The sequence below is a fragment of the Apostichopus japonicus genome, chromosome 13 (assembly GCF_037975245.1).
Source record: "Apostichopus japonicus isolate 1M-3 chromosome 13, ASM3797524v1, whole genome shotgun sequence".
Lineage (NCBI taxonomy): Eukaryota > Metazoa > Echinodermata > Holothuroidea > Aspidochirotida > Stichopodidae > Apostichopus > Apostichopus japonicus.
In genome coordinates this window covers 21,168,417-21,187,556 of record NC_092573.1, presented here as the reverse complement: position 1 = coordinate 21,187,556, position 19,140 = coordinate 21,168,417, and the positions used below count along the sequence as shown (strand labels likewise).

The 19,140-nt window shown below is 38.4% G+C and overlaps 1 protein-coding gene across 1 annotated transcript in view; it reads right to left on the bottom strand.

Annotated features, from left to right (window-relative positions):
* The window catches only part of LOC139978237 (A disintegrin and metalloproteinase with thrombospondin motifs 7-like), a 46,690-nt gene extending 27,758 nt beyond the window's left edge, over positions 1-18,932 (bottom strand). Inside the window, exons 1-3 of the mRNA XM_071988238.1 lie at positions 18,654-18,932; positions 16,819-17,195; positions 1,174-1,390 (exon numbers count right to left, since the gene is read on the bottom strand). Of these exons, the coding sequence (XP_071844339.1) occupies positions 1,174-1,390; positions 16,819-17,195; positions 18,654-18,753 (694 nt within the window). The 5' untranslated portion in view covers positions 18,754-18,932. The remainder of the gene's footprint in view (positions 1-1,173; positions 1,391-16,818; positions 17,196-18,653) is intronic.
* Between the last annotated feature and the right edge of the window lie 208 nt (positions 18,933-19,140).

The following is a 19,140-nucleotide window of genomic DNA, read 5'->3' as shown; positions in this document are numbered from 1 at the left end:
AACCTTTCTAAAAGTTGACCCCCCCTCCGCCCCCTTCAGTTACTCCTTTGTCAACGATAAATCAGAGCTTTCCTTGAGTTATGAAAACATGAAAACCATTTCACTAAAAGAAGCAACATTACGACAGGTTTTGCTGGATACATTCCTAAATTACAAAAATACGTATTCACGCCATTGTGAATGACGAGGGCGGGCAATGTAGGAAACCAAATGTTTGATAGCAAGATTAGCAGTGTAGTCACGTGTTCTATATATTGTGAGTAGTTAGTATTGTAGTATTGTTTGCATTGAATAAAACGTTTTTTTTGTTTTTTTTTTAGTTTTCAAAGGTGAACATTGTGGATACTTATCTGGACACCAAATTGTTCTCTTATCAAACTTGATAATAGATCTGGGAATTTTTATGTAATGCGTGTGGATGCCACACTCCACTCAACTAACCCTACCGTACCCCAATCCTCCTTGTTCCGTCCAACTCCAGCCACACTCTTATCCACTCCAACGCCCCCCTCCCCACCCCACACACCCCCATGTGCTGAATGAGAGGAGTAAACATGTCGAACTGTTCTCTGCTTAAAACTCAAAGAATCAAGTCTTCGCATATAAGCTACAATGGGCTATCAAATTACTCTTGTAGCCCTTTCAGTGGTTGGGGGAGGGGGGGTGAGCTAAATGGAAGGAGGCGGTCAGCAACTACTGCTAAATTACTATTTCTTAGTTTTAATATTAATACAAATCATATGTTTCGCGCGCCAAATTGTGACCCCCATCTGCACCCCACCACCCCCCACACCCCCGCACCCCATTCTTCTCCTATATATGTAACAACGCACAAAGCTGCATGTAGTTGTTCCAATGCGTCCAAGATTGTTACATTATTTCCTTCCTTGTTAGACTAGAAACATTGGCTACTGTTTATTTGTAAACAATAAAGGTGTGAATTTTTATAAATAGCTTGTTTTATAATGTGTACATTCTAACATGGATGTGTTATGCTGAAACATGTTTGCTTTGTCTCGTGTTAACCTAAAATGTACTATAATTACAAAGAACATATTTCTTAATGACTCACAGTGTAACCGACACCAAAGACTTTTATGAGTTGGACCCCCTCCCCTCCTCATATGGAATGAGAATAATCAATGTATACATATAATTCATATACAAACTTACCAGTGACGCCACATAGGTTCTGGTTTATCGGTCTGTTATTCTCAATCTCGTTCTGTATTATATTTGTTGCTGCTGTATAAAGAGGGGGGTCTTCACCACCGGGAAAGGCTGAACGTTTGTAAATCACGTGAGGATGAGAACGAGATGATGGTTTCGTCCCGTGAGTTAGTAAAGGTTCAATGAAATATTCGTCCTCTCCAAACCAAATGATTCCTCTCTGAAATAAACATATTTTATATGATTATTTTTCATAATTTATGACCAAGTTCCATCGATCGCGAAAATATCGACCGGTTAACAATTATATCCAACCAATCGTGGGCGAACTCCCTACCCCCCCTCCCACCTCCCGCCACCGACATCAATCCGATACCCCTACCCCGCAAATACATCCCCGTACATTCCATTTGTCGTTTCTCTCTTTGTTTTTCTGTTCATAATTTCAATGTAAAATGTTAACAGTATTGACACAGAAATCAATGCCATATTTAGGTCATGTGTTAAGAGGTTCCATATTTCAGAATCAGTATCTGCAAACCTGTCGCCATTACAGAAAATAAACTTTGTAATAAAATAAGATAAACATAAACAAATGAAACAAGTGTGGCTCGATGATGTCATATTTAGAGACTTGACCAAGTCAGTCTATCTAAATGTATATCTGTTTGTCTGTCTATCTATCTATATATCTGTCTTTCTATCTTAACCATGCATGGGAGGGGGGGGGGGGGGAGAGGAGAATGAGTTGACCAGCTCATTCTACGTAGGAAATCTTCTTTACATAATAGGACTGTAGCTCTACCCCCCTCCCCCCACTCCTTCCTCCCCTCCCAGCTTTATTAGTCCACAGGCCCAATTTATTCAATTCATCCATGTTCAGCGCCAAAAGATACGAAGTTATCCGAGGTGATTCCGAATTAATTAGTAGATCATTAGTTTTAGCAGTAATTTCAATTTGACAATAGCTCATCGAAAAGAAGCTTAGGGTGCTACGATTAACACAACGGTGCAAGATAATCGAACGGTAACTAAATTGTCCTCGAACTATATATATAAATATATGTATATATAGGATCGGCTGAAATGTGATGACGTCAGAAAATCAATTGTTTTAAAAATTGACGAGAACAATAGACGCTTCTATCCCAACTAAGATGACGAGCCAAAAATAATATATCATTTTATAATCATAAATTCGTAGGCGTGAATTTGTTATGTCTGACATTCAATGTGTACTGTAATTGGAAGCAATGTAATAAAGCATGACGTTTGCATGAAGGAGTGTTTTACGAAGAATAACAAAATTGAGTTCCCATTCTTTGCACAAGAATTGTGGCCTGTTTTCTGTAAAGGTATGACAAAGATTCGAACAGTGTTTTTAGTAAAGAATAATACCTGATAGCGATCATTTTTTTATATAGGTGTTCAAATGTAATGTTCACCTTATAACTTATAATGCAAACAAAACATGAGTTGTCGGGGTGGCGGGTTGTGATTGACAGAAACCTCCTTAGGGCATATCGAGGTATACATTGACAGGTTTCGATATATACAGAGCTTTTACAGAGTAAAAAATGGCACGACCATCTCATAAATATTCAAAGCATTTGTAGATTCGAACTGCAGCATGAGTAGAAAATTAAAGATTGGGAAAGATTTTCTAATTCGTGGAAGGTGATTTGGTTTTTAACAGAGGAGTTAATTAAGTTTAAACAAGGAGAAGGTAGTGGCCTTTTTCTTTTTGCTTCTTCTCATTTTGAGGGCGTGGCGCGGGCAGGATTGACGGCGGACAACCCGAATTACTCCAACAGTCGGGGAGGGCTCAAACCCAGCATGACGACCTCCTAAATGCTAGGGTTCTTTGGGGACCCCCCCCCCCCCCACCTACATCCGTGGTGATCACTGAACCGAAAATTGAATGACGATTAAATAAATGATTGATTTATCGCTAGAAGTTCTTCTTTTTTCCCATTCTTTGACCGAAGATAATTGCGGTAAACAGCCGTTTACTCTAGTAGTACAGCTATTCGTATTTGCAAATTCATAACAAATCTTTCACATATCATTTTTATTTTCATCAAAATTAACACGAACGACAGAATTTTCATAATACATATATTTTCCTTATACATCTAACCTACTTTGCATATAAGAATCGGGGGTTGGGATGGGGTGGGGTGGGGATGGGGAGGGCTCACTATGTCAGCAAAAATTACACATTAGAAAAATAGCATAGTGTGGACTCGTTCGTAGACTGACAAATAGATCTTAAATAAACTTTGACCTCTTTTAAATATCAAACCGATATTATTCAACTACATCAAAGGAGGGGTGGTCAATGACTTTGAATTAACCCAGTTATGGCAGTAAATTTTTTTTTAATCTGTTCTCTCTCTTTTTCTCTTTGCCAAGTATACGACGGATGCCTTGATGTAACATACTTCTTTTTTCCCTTTGATCCTCAGTACCAACCAGCGACCTGAATTCCTCAAGCCTGTTAGCCGTGTCCTTAGTTTACAATGATACGATATTTGCCCTCATCCCAATTTGAGAAGAGGTCCATATTGCGACCCACTTTTGAGTCCCAAAGAAACGACCTGATTTCAAAACAATTCAAAAAGAATGCTTTGAAAAGAGAACCAAATATATTGGCACTGTCTTGAACAGCTTAAAACGAGTTTTGTCAGACGACGAAACGATTATGTAAACAATATCTGAATTAGTAGCGGTCATAAATGATTGTATTTTGTGTTTTGACATAAATATTGAACGGTCTTATGTAACAAGAATAATAACAATAAATATAGAATTTACAGAACTTACTCTCCCCCTCTGTTCCCCCCGTTGGAACTGATGGATTGACGAAAGATAAAGTCACTTAGTTACGGGTTATGGATGGAGACAAGAGGCGCAAGTGAAAAGTTTATCAAATATTTATGATATATTTTAAAGATTTATTTGAGAATGCCGTTTACGTCATTCTTCCGGTGTGATCCGTTGAAGAGAGGCCTTTCCATGATGGTTTATTACGTTATTTAGACAGAAATGTAAAAACTGATTCATGGGTTGTTGAAGGAACACTGGATGGGCATTGTGTCCATGTACACAGATAAATACCAAAATTTATGGATAATCTGATCTCTTCTCTTCATCAAACTGAACACATTTAACGCCAACTAGCTTTCAGCGCCCAATTTCTTCCATGACTTTGTGCTCAGACAGTGCAATTTGGGTAAACATTGACACCGCGTTTGCATGTGTAGAACTGTAGTGATTACAATGTTTCAAAATTGCGTAACGATTTGGTAACAGATGTAAACAACACGATCACTTTGCCGTTTCATGGCTGCTTGATCGTAGGGGGGAGGGGCAGGGAATACGTAATATCCACCTTAACTAAGAAAACTGGGGAACTTCAGTCTAAACCACCCACCACCTCCCCCTCCCTCCCCTCCCTCGCCCATCCACCCACCCCTTCCCAAAAGTTATCCGCTACTCTCTCGGCTATATTTCGTTTTGTAAAGTTAACAATTAATCCATGTATAACGCTTATATTCAGTAAAAAAACTTCTGTTTCGATCCCTGTAATACCAGATACATGAACATGCACTCTACCCCCTTCCCCTCCTCCTCCCCTCTACCCCGTCTCCCACCCCTTACGACGCTAACTATCATTATTATTTATTTCAATTACGTTTTAAACAACAACAGCAGCAAATATGTGAATAAATAGTATTGTCAAACTTGTTCGAGAGTCAAAGCTAAGAACACGTACACGTACGGCTAAGAGGAGGAACGTAAGCTTTCACTTCATGCATATGCATAAGGTCGGATGACGTCACAGACATTGATAAATCAATGGACAGTCGGTTAAAGAAAGAAAGCCTAAATTAAATTCCAACTGTGATATACACAATCATCTCATTTGTGACTCCACATACCGTTGACTAAATTTTTTAAGTTCGTTGGTTTTGAAATATCGACTTCTTGACAAACAATTTCACGAGATGAATAGGAGTAGATAAGCAATTTCTTTTTCCGTTCGCAACCCCGTCGCGACCTCTCCGTTCGAATTACTAGCATGCCAAATCGTTGCGTGACACATACCCGCATGGGGTGGTTGTAAAAGTTAGCTGACACCTGATGTACTTTCTTTTTTTTCTTTCTTCGAGCAGGAGACGGAGAATTTGGCAAGAATTCAAGAACGAAACACTGAGTTAATGAGATGCGATGTAATAACCAATATATATATATAGAACTTCTATCACACAGAGATAAAATACCCTTACGTATCCCAAAACAAGGCTTTGTTGTACGGCCTTCAATTTTAGGTAGATTATTCTATTTTTGGTTTTGAAAACTGGCAGGGAGCACACATTACGGCCAAAACATTTTAGGATTGCCATTGAGAATTATTCTCATGTTTGAGAATGACTGTCTGTGAAAAGTTAATATACTCCCATAGGGATGTGCCCAGGATTTCCTGAGTGCCGGGTATACTGATCGCCCCCTCCCCCTCGTTCCCCTCCCCTTTGAGAAATTTTTCGATTTTTTAAGGTGCTCTGATGCCAAATGCTGGCACTTGTATAGCTTTTTAAGCACATACACAAGTACTAGTTTTGCTAACAATTGACCTTTTTTTTTTAGTGAAATATATTACGTACCTGGTAACAGTTATTAGTTGGTTTCAAGAGACTTTAAGGGACCGATTGAGAGCCGTAAGTAATGTTTCTCGCATGCGTAACTGATGCATTATTAGTCTGTATGAATTTGGCATAGGATAGGCCCAATTTATGTTGAATATATTGTTAGGAATGTCGGGATTTTAGATGAAAATAGTGCTGGGCGGGATTCACGATTTTTAAGACAGTGCTGGGCGGTAATTTTTAGTGCTGGGCGGGGCCGCCCAGTGCCGCCCAGCGTGGGCACATCCCTGCTCCCACATGTAAGAACGGCAATGTTCAAAAGGAAATTTCCCGTGATAGGACAATGTGACAGTGTCACATTTTCTGCCATCGAAGTGTCACAGTGACACTTATATATGGAAGAGTAAAATACCACACGCTATTTAGTCGAAAGAAAGTCATCGAAATATCTTGTTTCTAACTACATTATATATATGTGGTCGTTGGAATGTAAACTATATATTGTTTTACCAATAAAAACCTTCCTTATACTACAGGAAGTAAATCACAGGAGGGGATCTGTGACGTCATAGTGGTAGATATTCTGAAAAGCTTAGAACTATTTCCTATTAAAACTATTGCTGTTTCCTGTAGCCTATATAAAATGTGACACATTTGGAGAGTTTGATTAGCTGTCAATGTTCTCTTCCCTCCTATAATATCATTAATATACAACATGAATGTGTAAGAAAAATGATCTTCCATAAAAGTTTGTACATCTTAAAGAGAAATCATTATAAACATCACTGGCTTTACACCTGCCAGATGCTTTCTTAACATTTCGCAAAAACTTTTCTGTATCTCCACGATTTTTTTATATATATTTTTTTATTATGATTGTCATCCTTAATGAGGGTAGTCCTGCTCAGTGCAGAAGCACTGCTTTCCAGAGAAGCCCTCACGATGCCTGCAAAATGTGTGTGAAATTAAACGTCGTAATGCCATCCTTCTATATACAAATTACCAATATAAATAAAGCTTGGCCGATGACAAAAAAATGTTCATATTTGACAATGCTCTTATCGGGGTATGCTTGCTGTACTTTTACATAGATTTTTCTGCGTTTCCTTATTGGTTGTATTCTTGACGATGCCTAAATATTGCACTAAACCACATAATTTAATAATTAATTAGTTCATGTGAAATTAAATTAAAAATCATTGTCATCAATCTTCCAAGTCCTCGCTTATCATAAATAGTTGGCTCCTTAAAACTGCCGCATACATGTTGCAATTCACACCTACACTTGTCTCAGTTTTGTTCTCCTTTTTTCTTTACTTTCTCTCTGTCTTCTTACATGCTCATCCCACCTCTGCCACCATGCAATTACACTCAATCGTGATCACTCAAACATGTATCACCATGATATCTTAATACCTAAATGGATCGCGTAAACAGTCAAGCACGATATTTTTATAATAACTTTTGTTCTTGTTATGTTTTGTCTGTTATTTGCCTTCTTGTCCCACCGCTGCCACCATGTGAGTAAACTTATAAAGTTAACCAGGCAAACCCAAACTTGCATAAGCACTCAAAACTGGTTTACAGTTCCACGGCTTGGTGGTTCGTCTGAAGGTCATATAAAGGCAGACGTTCGGTTATGATCTAAAATTAACCTTGGGAAAATTGGTTACCTACATATGTTTTTATTTTTCCCTACCTCTTTTTGCAAACTTAGGATATTTTCTTTGAATGTACATTCCCCTACTGTGAAGGGTCTACATGCAACCCCTAGATGTTATGCCTGGGGCATTTGGTAGTCAAGATATCGTTAGATGTCTGTCCTCAATCACTCGTCATAGCTAATAAGACGGGTTCATATATAGGGTATGGCAACAGAAAAGAAATAACATGCATAAATTAAAGTGACATATTGCAGCTATTGAAGTGCCGACCATTCTGTTAGAAAAACTTCAGCACACTCAAATCAATCCAAGCTAAACTAACACTTAAACATTTTCTGGCGGGGCGGGGCGGCGTGGCGTGGCGGGGGGGGGGGGGGCAGTTGAGGCTAATCCTGCAGCATAGCCAGAGATGTTAACTATGATGTTTCACTGCACGAAATAAATATTTAGTTAACTCCCCCCCCCCCCCAATGCATCTCTCCTGCCAAGGTAACCAGAGGCGTGGAGGGCCAGGTCGGTCGGTCGGTCCCCCCTTTTTTGGGTGGTTATTGCAATATTCATGTTTCGTCAAGTATAACTATACGAGCATGAGAATACACTATCCATTGCCCCACATTTTTGCGGCACCCTCCATGTCTACCCGAGCACAACTGACCCCAGGCCAGCTAGGGGGCTGTAGACCGCTGACCCCCTCACCTAACTTAGATGACCGAAGAATAACATTAACATTATGTAGCGTCCTATAAAGTGTCTCATCTGAACTTTCTTGATATTGCTACTTCTATTTAATTCACTTATTTTGCCAAAAAACAAAACAAAACAAAACAAAAACTAAGAAGGAAGAAGGATGTTTCAATGGAATAAATTATGTTAAGTCAAATCAGAGTTTACGTTGGACCTTAATTTCATTTAGTTGAAGTTAGTAGAAGGAATAGGTTATAGTATTCACATTTTGTGTGAATTGTTTTAAAAGGCTCCGTAATTTGCATATTATACAGCAATATGGTTACTGCCATGGGTACAAACTACGGTAATATACATTTTTAAACTTGAATAGCTATTTGACTATTTGACTAAGCATTTCGGATAAATTATTCATTGGTGTCTTTACTAGTATCAGAATTGTAGAACGAGTACAACAGCATGAGTACGACGAATACAACAGCATGAGTACAAGTACAACAGCATGAGTACGAGTACAACAGCATGAGTACGATTACAATAGCATGAGTACGAGTACAACAACATGAGTACGAGTACGACAGAATGAGTATGTGTACAACAGCATGAGTACGAGTACAACATCATGAGTACGAGTACGGCAGCATGAGTACGAGTACAACATCATGAGTAAGAGTACAAAATTATGAGTAAGAGTACAACAGCATGAGTACGAGTACAACAGCATGAGTACGAGTACAAGAACATGAGTACGAGTTCAACAGCATAACTACAAGTACAACAGCATGAGTATGAATACAACAGTGTGCGTACGAGTAGAACAGGATGAGCAAGAGTACAACATCATGAGTAAGAGTACAACATTATGAGCAAGAGTACAAGATCATGACTACAAGTACGACAGCATGAGTATGAGTACGACAGCATGAGTACGACAGCATGAGTATGAGTACAAGTAGAATTTCCGTTAATAACACTACAGGTAGGAGTACACGGCAGCTCTTATTGCGAGTACTGAAGTTTGTACTAGAATGTACACTAGAGTCCAAAATGTCTCGAGTACGAGTACAAGTCCATTGGAGACGAGCAAGACTGAGTTACGGCAGTTATGCTGTAATATGAGTACAGGCACGGACTCCTCTCTCTGTTAGCATATTTAACCGTTAACACGAAGGTAATGTATACCGAGAAAACACAAACATCTTTACGTTAGTCCTCAAGAATCGCACCAAAATGGATAAAAATATATTTAAAAAAAAATTGACTTACATTTGTGTAATACACAATATGTATCATCTCAAGCAAATTTCTCGTTATATACCAAGGATACAACCGACCGCATTAATATGACAAAGAGGTATCGAATCATGCCCAAATATTACAACTCATGTTAAAAAAAAACAAATGTGTAACTTAGTTATAGACCCAAATCCACAGTGCAGCTTTAATTACTCACTATATATATTATGTATTATATTTTATGACATTAAATGGTTCAACCGTTAAAGCCCTACGGGTGCAAATCTCTTCTTTTGATGCAATCACTGAACTATACAAATTGATCCTATACGTGACAAGGAGATCCTATCAGAATCAAGCTAAAAATCGACAAATGTCACGAACGAATCCGACGACTTTTTTTTCTTCAAATTTTGTATAATGATGGTCTCTTCCAGACCTAACGCAGAGTGAGTAACACCTGTCTACTTGGTTGCAAAAGGAAAAAAGTTAAAAATCTAATAGGGACTTTTTTCTCCTCCCCCCCCCCCTCACCTCCCCAGTCGGGTTGTACCGTGATTGTTAAGCTCGCGTTATCTTTATAATGTGCGTATAGCTATCATGATTCTAAATTTTGTTTGTGTCTAAAGTGTTAACAAAAATAGGTAATTTTATGTTTTTCATGTCTCCATCATTTCACCTATAGAGTAATTCATTATTGATCAGAAAAATATCCATTCTCCTCCTTTTCACCAACCAAAGTTGATAAACCTTGATATAATTTCCACGCTTTCCACTAGGTTCATCATTATATATAGTCTATTCCGTCATTACGTCAAAAAACCGACCAATCAAAATGTTAGGCTGCTTGTGATGGCTCTCTTAAACGCAATTTTACTCATTATTTGTCGTTAAATTGTTTAAATAAACTAAACTGTCCTAAATCGGATTTAAAACTTTGGATAGTTAGAACTAAACTTAACTTAAATCAGAAAGCCAACATGACTGTCACACTTTATATATTAATATTCCTTTAAGCCACGCCCACGTTGTCTTTCAACCAATGAGCTGAGATCAGACAGCATTCGCCAATGAGAGACTTCGACATATTTTGGCGACACTCATTTGATGCCCTTACCTCATCAAATACAATACTACTAGTTCCTTCTTTCTTTTTTTTGTATTGTCGACAACGCACATCCATCAAAAAGCCTAGCTTTCAATTTTGAAGTATATTTCTCACCTGCAAGTAACAATATGTTTTTTGTCAAATTCCAGACAATATAGAAATATCAAAGGTTGAAGTTTTACCGATCTTACTTCTTTCTTCGTTCCCTCCCCCCCCCCCCCCCCCCCGCCCTTTGCTTCTTTTAGACAATCTATTTCCTTTACTGACAGTGAGGACCGATAATCCATTATTTTTTTTTCAAAATTGATCGCATTTTTAGAGTCATAAAAAGTTACAAAAACAACTGTTCACCTGTCGTTTATTCAAGGTGTATACAAAATCAGTCATGTCATAAAGTACAATATCTAACTAGTTTGACAGAAAGCCAAACCTTCAGACGTAGGCAAGGTAACCATCGCTCATTTTACTGTCTGCACAAAAGGAAAAAAAAAATCTCATTTTGTCGATTCGTCATATTTCTCTGTAGAACAAAAAGTAGGTCACACGTCACCGTGTGATGCTCCTTTCCATCTTTCCTCCCCCCCCCCTTCCTCTATTTTTGTTTGCGCGCGCGCACGCACGTACCTCCTTAGATTCGAACAAGTACTTATATATAATATAGTGATGGTCTGTTTTTGTACCATTATAGCGTATTACAAATACAGTAAAGATCATAGGTAAAGCTCGCGGATGGGCTAAGAGAACGCAGGGGGTACCGCGCACAGTAATGTGTAATGTAGAAGTCATAGATATCTAATGCGTATACAGTTGTGGGCCTGGCAAAAGCCTCGGAATTATTTAGGGGTTCCTATTTTTATCAATTTTATTCTTGTTATATAAGAATAAGCGAGTCACGCTCACGCAATAACAATCTTATACGGTTCACATAAAAAAAAAATTCTTACGTTGGTTGTAACTCTAATTCCATTTAATTGACTCGTTTTCAATCTTCAAATCAACGAGTAAACCGTACTCAGTCTAACCATTTAATGTAATAGTATTTAATTTACAAAAGTTGGAAATTCCGAAACGTAATATTACATACTATATTGTACGTACCAAGGCCTTTTGGCATGTTACGTAAAGCATCACTTGATATATACACGGTCCTTCTTATTATTTCTTATGATTCTTCTACTTATTCTTTATCTATTTTGTTTTCTTCTTCTTCTTCTTCGTTTAGTTCTGTTGTTTGTTTTATTAAAGTCACTTAATTTTACCAAAATGATAAAAAAAAAAATAACGTACTTTGGTATACATATCGTAATAACGCATAACACAGAGCACAAGATTGGTTTGTATAACTGTCATTTCATAACATGACACATTTTTCTATGTGTCCAAATATTTAATCTGCCAAAATAAATATTTGATAAACATTCTCACGGGACAGAGAAACGATTTTGATAAATGAAATTATCAAAATTTTGAGTGGCAAAAGTTTTTCATTTTTGAGGAGCCTTTCAAACCAATCTGTCATTTACATCGGAATCGATTGACACCTTAAGTGTGAAAAGGTTTCCATGGATCGCCGAAAGAGAAACATACATTTAGTGTAAAGCAAAAAGAAAGAAAGAAAGAAACCTCTAAACATGACGCGTTGTTTACCGTTGTATATAATCTTATTTTGCAGATTTGTATACATCTTTCAACGTTTAACGATCAGACAGTCGTAACGGTTAATTGTCCATAACGGCGTTCTATGGTTTATGGCATTGTCCAAAATTTCAAATAAGCAATTGGAAGGTTTAACTATATAAGTTTTAAACTGAAATGTCTTGATGATCTGTTACGATACTTGGAATTCGTTCACCCAGAAACCTCAAAAAACTTTCACCTCCACATATTTCTGTCTTTCAAAGTTTCAAGATTCTGGAGATTTCTGTCGGGGTCTAAACACCTAAAAAGGCGGAAGAGTAGAATAAAGTGGGCGTGGCTTACAACAAAAGACATTTGCTGGTACTCTAATAGTAAGTATACTATCTGGTTAGATATCCCTATATGAACAGAAATACGACATGCGCATGTCTGATCGACAGAATAAAACTGGCACGCCCATTAGTGGTGAGATGAAGTAAAGTTCACGACATGCGAAAACACTATAGTCATCCAATTTCCAGCAGTAATGATTATTTTTGACCTATTTGTGTTGTGAGCTATCGATAACAAATCAGCTCGTTCTCTTTGTTTTTCCTTCAGAAACTTGTTTATAACGCCCCATCAGTTCTCTCTGTTCATGATTTGATAACAAATCAGCTTCAAGAAATGCCTTGATTTATGATTTTATTATGGCTATTAGGCAACGCGGAGTGCTCTTGGCAATTTGCCAAAGTGTATCCGGAAGTCAAGTTTAGTATTACAAAGATATATGTCGATAGACGGAGCACCGCGATTTTCAAGTAAAGAATAGTTCAACACTTTCTAAGACTCATAAATCCGATTAAGTTGTATACTGGTTTTCTCCAACGTTCACTATGTATTAAGGTGAAACTCATTTATGCTACTATAAAATGAACTGATAAAATTATGCTTTAACTAAACAGAAATGACGATTTTCGTCTAAACTTCGATTCACAGATTTATCTCAAAATTAATCACATGTGGTTGTGGTCTGTTAGAACATATTGAGTCCTTCCAGCCAAACTGATTCATGACGTCACTGATGTTATATAACATGGAAGCTGTACATTTGTATACAGATCTGTGCCAGGTATATTAACCTTTTGTACACAATTATTCCATACGTATTATAGACCTTATATTTGACGAAACGATTGCGTAATATTCTGATCTTTATTGGAGACATGTTTTCGGCTCTAGATACAATGGATGTAATCAACTTTAACTGGGGAGAATTCCCAGCGTTATGAACGACATTGTCTTCAAACGGTGATGATTTTGACTTAAGATAACCTTCCACCAACCTCCTTCCCACCATTACCAAGGCCCGTAGCCAAGCCGGGCCGTGTCCCCTGAGCCGATTATTGTACCCCCCCCCTTTGCACCTGTGCCACAATCATGTGTACAAGAACTTCCCAAGTTACAGGACACCACTATCGTTCCTCTCCTTAAATTGACGGTGCCCCTTCAACTTAGACATCACAGCTACGGGGCAGCCGCAACCCCCACTCTGACCAACTTTAGAAGGATCTGTGCCCCTTCAACTCAGACATCACAGCTACGGGGCCCGCCCTAACCTCCCACTCTGACCCACTTTTAGAAAGATCTCATACTTAGATCTGCCGCCAGATACATGTAATGGCACAGAACAGTAACCGAATGACTGACAAATCAGTCGTTTTGAAAAAAAAAACAAGTCAAACGAAAAGAAACGTTATGACTTGTAATGGAAGAGTTTTCAACTGAAAGTTCAGTCTATAAAACTCGACTTTCCATTGAACCTGACCACGTGATCCCATCTGACCCACCGATCAAATCTCTGCTGTGATGAACATGTTTTAGACATCCTTTGGCTGCATGTTCACAAAAATTCCTTATACCCTTTTTTATCTACAGAACTTCTTTTTTTTTTAACAACAACAAACATGTCATAAATAATTATGCCAGTTTTTTTTTTTTTTTTTTTTTTAACATTATGAAAAATTTGGTTAAACCAAATCAAGATTAACGAAGCGACAAACATCAACATGATATGATTTAAGATTTATGTATGTCTTGTACGTGAGTCAGCAACAGAACTTTAAATAGCAATTGTTCATTTGTTTCTCTCTCTCCACCCCCCCCCCCCCTCTCTCTCCACCTCTCCTTCTTTCTGTCTGCGCCGACTCATTGACCTTTATTTGACCTGCCATACACTATAGTAGAATTGTTAACAAGACGGTCAAGTATAACTCATTTACATATGAACAAGTCGCATGTCAAATTGCACATGTACATCTCATGACGCAACCGTTATTTGGTGAGGGTGGTGGGTTATGACTGTAACAGTACGCCGCTTGTTATTACTCACTAAAACAGATGGGAGGGTGATATGAGCGGTGATATCAATGTTTGAAATTGAATAATAGAAGGTGGGATGTTGTCTGTAGCGTCGAGAATCAAGTCGGACCTGGGAGACAATTATGTCACCGTTCTCCATTTTGCACTTTCTATTTTTGCCTGAAGTTTATTTTGAAAGTAAGAATACAATATTCTTTATTTCATATTTCCCTAGTGGCTCCAAATTGATCACGAGCCCTAGGGTCGTAGTTTCCTCTGGCCCCGCCCCCCTAGGACCTGGGTGCGGTGGGGTACCTTATCGGGTTAGTAACGAGCTGATTTGTTTTATTATTATTATAAGAAGCATTTCACTAAGTGTCCCATTTATAAATTCGTCCATAAGCTTCCGACAAACAGTCGCTGTCTCTCTTAACAGCGTAACGAACATATATGAAATGAATCACATATCATTTATTGACATGTTACTATGACAATCATTTCACAATATTGTTGAAAGACTGACAGCAAATGATACTTTAACAGAAACTTTAATCAATAAATTTCATTGTATTTACCTTAAAAGTGTTGCTGAGCGACATTTTCAAGAGTTGAAAATGACATAAATTGATACATTAAATTATCGACGATAAACATTTTGTTATTGATGCGTGTGAAATTCCACGTCCTCACTTGGCGACATGACGTCATCAGTGCCATAAATAGACCGGAACTTCACCTATGACGTGACGAATACATCATCTAGTGACGTAATCATCAAGACAGTCCATGTTATTTCATATCCAAGGGTCAAAGGTTATCCACATTCTGGCGGATTACTTTTCTTGTTTAACTGTGGATGTTGTCGTTTGTTATACCCTGAGTTGTCTGCCTATACTTCACGTATAATAACACTTGATATCAGTGGCGTAGGAAGGTACTTTTGAGTGGGGGGGGGGGGCTGAAGACTGATGGCCGGCCTGGGGGAGGGGTCTAATTTTTTGCATTTCCAGGTGGCCTCAGATGCAATTTGGTGCAATATAGCACACTTCAACACCCACTCCATGTTTTAAATAATTTTGCATTTTCACCTGGCCTTAGATGCAATTTGGTGCTCCAAATGAGATTTTTTTCTCATTTGGAAATGAAAAAGGGGTTTTCTGACTTGCGAAGCGGGGGGGGGGGGGGTGGAATGATACTTCCGCCCCCATATTTTTCACTGGGGGCTGACGCCCCCAGCCCCCGGTTCCTACGCCCTTTCTTGATATAATAATTGTAATGTCATATTTGCTACTCGAAGATTTGGCGTTACGGTCATGACGTCAGACCACGTGATATATATTTTAGCAAGATCACGTGTTTGCCTATTGCTGAATTAGTTCCAATTAAGGTATACCTATCAAAGATAAAGAACAATAAGTGGACCTGAATTACCGTGTTATAACCAACCTTTCCAATTTGTACATTAAAGTTATCTTTCACTATACACTGTCCCACAAAATGTGTTTGTTCGGAATCAAACTCAAGTGATTTGAGAGGAAAATCCGTCTTTTGTTACTGCAAGCCCAGAAGATATTGAACAAAGAGAACTATCAGTCAACAAGAAACAGTATGAAAATTCACACTTAACGAAAGTGAATGTTTTTTCCCAAGCTATAAGAGAAAGAGAGGCAGTGTTTTTATTGCTGTTGTACCGGCGACGTTGGTGTGTTTGACCAGGGAGTTGTTATGTTCCATAACAACTCCCTGGTTTGACATTTTTCGTTTGTGTGTTTCAAAGATTAGGTATGTCCTACAAGTAGCAGACTTAGCTAAGCAAGATTGTATTTTCAAGTATATATAAATCGGAACGTAACTTGGTCATACCGATGTATCGGTATACCCAACCCCCAACCTACCCCCCCCCCCCTCCCGGCAAAACTCCCCAACCAGTCCTGAATATTTCCCCGGGAGATGATTTAAACTAGCGTAAAACCCTCCGCATGGAGTATTGGTGACGAAGTCACGTGTTTCTTTACAGACTGAATACCGTAGTTTATCGATACTGTCAAAAAGTAAATCAGGGTAACTTTAATATTCTGTGACATTGAGGGACATGCCTCTGTTTTCTAGAGTTGCATATGCTACATATTGTACGGGGGCGGGGGAGGGGGCTTCTACACTGGTAATGAATATATGCCCGGATGTTTAAAACTAGTTGAGAAAACGATACTCGGGGGGACATCCTACATTTTCACACCGGTATAAATGATAACATTCAACTAAAACACCAACTATAGGTCTGCTGCTAACAGTGAAGAAGGAGAAAGTATTTCTGATGTTCTTTGCTTACCAAGCCACTGCAAACAGTAAGGGCGACCTTTGCACCTTCGTTGTGGAACACGTGACCTCTGTAATGGCACTTATGGATCTTACTCGGTCTACTCAGTTCCGCCTCGGATAGATTCCTCCCTCTCCTTTCGATCAAAAATCCTTTCGACAGAAAATCCGAATTATGGGAGAGATTCAAATTGAGTTTCTCTGTCCGTGAGACATTTACGGACATGTAAAGTTTGGTAGGCAAATCTATTGCATTGCGAGTCGAGAGCTCCCGTCGGTAACGGCGAGGTGTATGAATCTCCCGTAGGTCTCTGGTCACGTGGTTGCCATTTTCGTCAATGATGGCGGGGTTAATAATGTCGTAGGTGTGCAGGGTCTTCAAGAACGCGGCTGGAGATGGAAGGTGAAGCAAATGTAAAAATTACTAGAAAAACAATCTCATGTGATCTGGACAGACTATTTTAAAAATTTGATGGTTCTATTTTCTCCATTACATTATACTACATTAGTTACTTGTGTGCACCATTTCACGTGACTCGACATGACGTCAGATACTCTGCTTCACTGTAAGTATGAAGTACTATAAAACAGTATATATATATATATATATATATATATATATATATATATATATATAAGGAACAGACGGTATATAAACAAACGTACAGGCCGTCAATTCCTCTCTGTTATATAACCTTCATCCCCACCCACCTTACCCCCTTCTCCCCTTCCACCCTGACCCAATTAATTACATCACCCTGTGTACCTTCGTCGCTAGACTTGGTACCTTAACGGTTACTGACAAACTTGATTATCATGAATGAAATAAGAATAAATCTACGATGTACTACATTGACGCATACCACCGTCACCGTACGTCACGCCCCACTTACGCTCCACCCCCTCCCCCTTATCGCCACAAGACACATGCACATGATCTGAAAGGGGCGGTGTGTATTTTCTGGGCGGGAAAACATAAATAAGCTCTTACGTTACAAAATACGACCGTCTGCTTTAACTTGGTTTATAATACACTTCAGGAAGACAATTATTTTATATTTATTATAACATACTTTTTAACGAATGGCATAGAAAGGGTGGAACATGGGATACGAATCCTGAATCCCGCTTTAAAGATCATCACCATTGGCAGCAATTATTCGAGCTAAGTAGCTATAATTGCTCAAAGCTTTTCTTAATTCGTGATGACTTTGACCCTACAAAATATTCCCAAAAGATTATCCAAGACTTGTTCAGTATCGATTTTATAAGCATGCATCTGGAATGGTTGTAAAATGCTAACTGAAGTTTGGTTTGATTGTATGTGACCATTACTTGACATGCTAGCATTATTGGAGAGATGGGGAAGGGGAAGGTGAGGTGGAGGGGAAATATTGTTTATCTTTATATGTTGATATTTAATAATAATTTCCATCCGAACAAATAATGCGATACCATATAGATTGTAATATCCAGAAACATCACAGTTCATTGTTCATACTTTACACATCTTATAAAGAGATTAACATTCGACCATATATAGCGTGACAGACCTGTGAATTTTAGTGATCTATACACCGGACTATAACAGTCTTCGAAGAGAAACTTGATGTAATCCCTGACCCCTCCCCCCCCCCATCCCCTCAAGTTATTTTACTCAGACTCAGAAAAGTGCAAACAAAAACATATCAGTTGTAACATGTTAAAAAAGTGAATTTGACGTTTTGCTTTTCCTACACATTTTACTTTCTTTTCAATCATCAATGAAATTATAGGAGCCAAGTTTCCCGCCCTTTCATCACGTAAAATTCAACCCTTTTTTCGTGAGGTTGTTAAACTAATACGCACCTTGTTTTTGAGCCGCCGGGATGTTCCAGGTTCCTGTGGAGGCTTCTACAGCCAGGCACACCAAGAAAAAGGTGATCCATATAGTTGGATTGGTAGCCATTTTCTCCAACCAAATTTCCACAAATGTATTATTTTGTTTGTTAATCAAACAAAGTTTGTAATGAATTCAATCCTCTGACTAGTTACGCGAAGACAAGTTTTAATCGCTTAAAATTTTCTTTATTGTGAAAAGAATCCCGAAATTACTGCCCGATGGCAAAGTTTTATTTGAGAGAAGTTTCTAATGCTGAGATGTTTTTATAAACCCAAGGGAACTCGGTGTTGTCCAGTTGCCGCTTTTCGAGGGAAGTATTGAGTGACGCTATTGGTTGATAGGTTCAACTACGTCAGCTTTAACCTCTCACGATTGGTTCGTTACATTCCCTGATGAATATTCAGCACCTTTTTCGGGTTCTTTTATTCCCTCGATAATTCTAGAAGGAGATGG